This window comes from Monoraphidium neglectum (assembly GCF_000611645.1).
Source record: "Monoraphidium neglectum strain SAG 48.87 unplaced genomic scaffold scaffold03103, whole genome shotgun sequence".
In the NCBI taxonomy this organism is placed as follows: domain Eukaryota; kingdom Viridiplantae; phylum Chlorophyta; class Chlorophyceae; order Sphaeropleales; family Selenastraceae; genus Monoraphidium; species Monoraphidium neglectum.
Window position 1 is genome coordinate 5,833 of NW_014010525.1, and position 2,292 is coordinate 8,124.

The 2,292-nt window shown below is 67.8% G+C and overlaps 1 protein-coding gene across 1 annotated transcript in view; it reads right to left on the reverse strand.

Moving 5' to 3' along the window:
* Window positions 1-1,154, reverse strand: part of MNEG_12173 (Putative tartrate transporter) — a gene marked incomplete at both ends in the record, with an annotated part of 4,551 nt that extends 3,397 nt beyond the window's left edge. The window contains 3 exons of the mRNA XM_014039356.1: window positions 171-394; window positions 589-624; window positions 912-1,154. Coding sequence (XP_013894810.1) covers window positions 171-394; window positions 589-624; window positions 912-1,154 — 503 coding nt within the window. The remainder of the gene's footprint in view (window positions 1-170; window positions 395-588; window positions 625-911) is intronic.
* Window positions 1,155-2,292: the final 1,138 nt, after the last annotated feature.

A 2,292-nucleotide genomic window follows, 5' to 3' on the forward strand; every position in this document is an offset into this window, starting at 1 on the left:
CCCCGCCTAGGGAAGTGGCCCCGCGTCGCATCACCCGTCACGCCGCCCCGCCCGCGCCGCCGGCCCCACCAAGCCCCGCCCGCCACAGGCGCATGGCACACGGGCCCTCGCCGCCGCCCCGCTGCTGCTGCCCTGCCCTGTTGACCCCTGCCCCCTAGCGGGCGCCTCACCACATTGCCGGAAACGCGCCGCTCTCAAACGCCCCCAGCAGCAGCCGCAGAACGTAAAACTGGGTCTCCCCCGCCAGCGTGCTGAAGGCCATGGCGGTCGCCCCCCAAAGCGTCACGATGCACGCCAGCGCACGCGGCGCGCCGACGCGCAGCAGCGCCAGCTGCGCCGGCACCATGGACAGGGAGTAGCCGACGAAGAACAGGCCGCTGCCCAAGCCGTACACCTGACGCAGATGCAGGCGGGGGGCGCGGCTCGGCGGCGGCGGCGGCGGCGGGTCGGCGGCGGGCAGGGTGTGGGGCAGCTGTTGCTCGGTGCGGCGCGGCCGCCGCAGGGGCTCGTGCGGGGCCTGCGGGCTGGGGGAGGCGGTGGGTTTGAGGGGGCGGACGCAGGCAGGGTGGCGCAGGCTTGGCCGCTCACCTGGGCGTTGAATCCCAGATCTGCGGTCATATTGACCTGAGTGATGACCATGACCACATCATATCAAGCCAGAGGGCGCAGGGGAGACGGTGGGGCGGGGTCACGGGCGGCTGCACGGGGTCAAGGCGGCGAGCGCGCTGCCGGCGCTGTAATGATCCAGCCGCCACGCGGACTCGCGCAAGGCGGAGCAGCACGGGTGTGATGCCCGCCAGCAGTCGTGTCTGAGACAGGGTGGGGCCCGGCTGCGCCGCCGCGGCCCTGCAGGGGACACCTGTCACGCGTTTGAAAATCGGGTACCCGAAACCCGACCCACAGCCGCTCACCGAAGCAAAGGCGAGGTTGGTCCTATCTATGTAGCACAGCATCGCCACCGCGAACAATATAGTCAGCACGTGCCTGTTCAGCTTCCGTATCGCCCCCGCCTCCAGCGCGCCGCTGTCCCCGGGGTCGCTGCTGCGGCCGTTGGCGGCGACCGATACCTGCAGCTGCAGCGGGGCGCAGCTCGCATTCCTGCAGATCAGCGTCGCCTTGGCCTCCGCGTCCGCCGCGTCGTCCGCCGCGCCCATCGCGGGGCGTGGGGCGCGGCGCGCGGCGCGCGGCGCGGGCCGCGGCGCGCAGGGGCCTGGCTGTGGAGCGCGCCAGGAGCGGGTGCGGCGGCGCCGCGAAAGCTCAGCACGCCTCGCGCCGCCGTCCTGGTGGCGCTGTGATTGAGCTGTTCTGGTGACGTGATGATAGGCCGCGCCGACTCAGTTGAGTATGCTGTTTCAAGCACCGCGTGCGCGACTGGACTCTTCTGCTAGTACTCAGCTTCGGTGTGCACTCTCTGAGTGATACGATGTTCTGCGACAGACCAACGGATGACGTTTTTACGTGTGAAGACGGAATAATGTCGCCGTTGTGCTCACTGTCGCACTAAGAGCACATCGGGTGTGATGGGGTGCCCCACCCATGCAATCGCATATGGTAGCTGCGACGGGCGCCTGAATGTAATATGGATTATGATGAAGCACCAATCAACAGCTGGCAGTGAACTTTGGGGTGGCGCTGGCGCCTGTACAGCGAATGACATGAGCCCCGCCGTGCCCAAGATCCTTTCGGCACAGTATCCTGCCCCGCACTGCATGCAACCTTGGCAGCGGTGCGGACAACGACGCCTTCATCGGTCCTCAAGCCGCCTCACGCATGACTTGCACAGCCTGCCCCGGGAGCTGCATGCAGGCACCCAATGCAAGGGCCCCCCGTGCGCAGCTGACCGCTGACGATGCGCGTTTGACTGCCTCTCAACGGGCGATTCCAGTCGCTTTTACCAGCACGGCATGACCAAGCGTTACGCAGGATGGGGCGCGACGGTCTCAAGCAACAACGTGATCCAGGCACGTTGGGGGCGGGCACAAGGGAGTGTGCAGTGATGGCACGGCGGGCGTGCAAGGCAGCAGCTCCCGCTGCCATGAGCGCGGAGAACGCGGCACAAGCCATGCAGTCGCGTTTGCGGGGCCCACGCCAACACCGGCAGTGAACTGAAGGTGACACAGCTTGCTGCTTCAAGCGCGTAGAGGGTCGGGGGGATCTAATAATGCGTCGGCAAAGGTGGCCACCATCCGCCGCCCTCTTCGCCTGTCTTGAAGGGAGGCCTCGGCGCGTGTCGCAGCGCCCTAGCAGCCCAAATGCGCCGGAGTGGGTGGATTGGTGTGGGCGGGTGGGGAG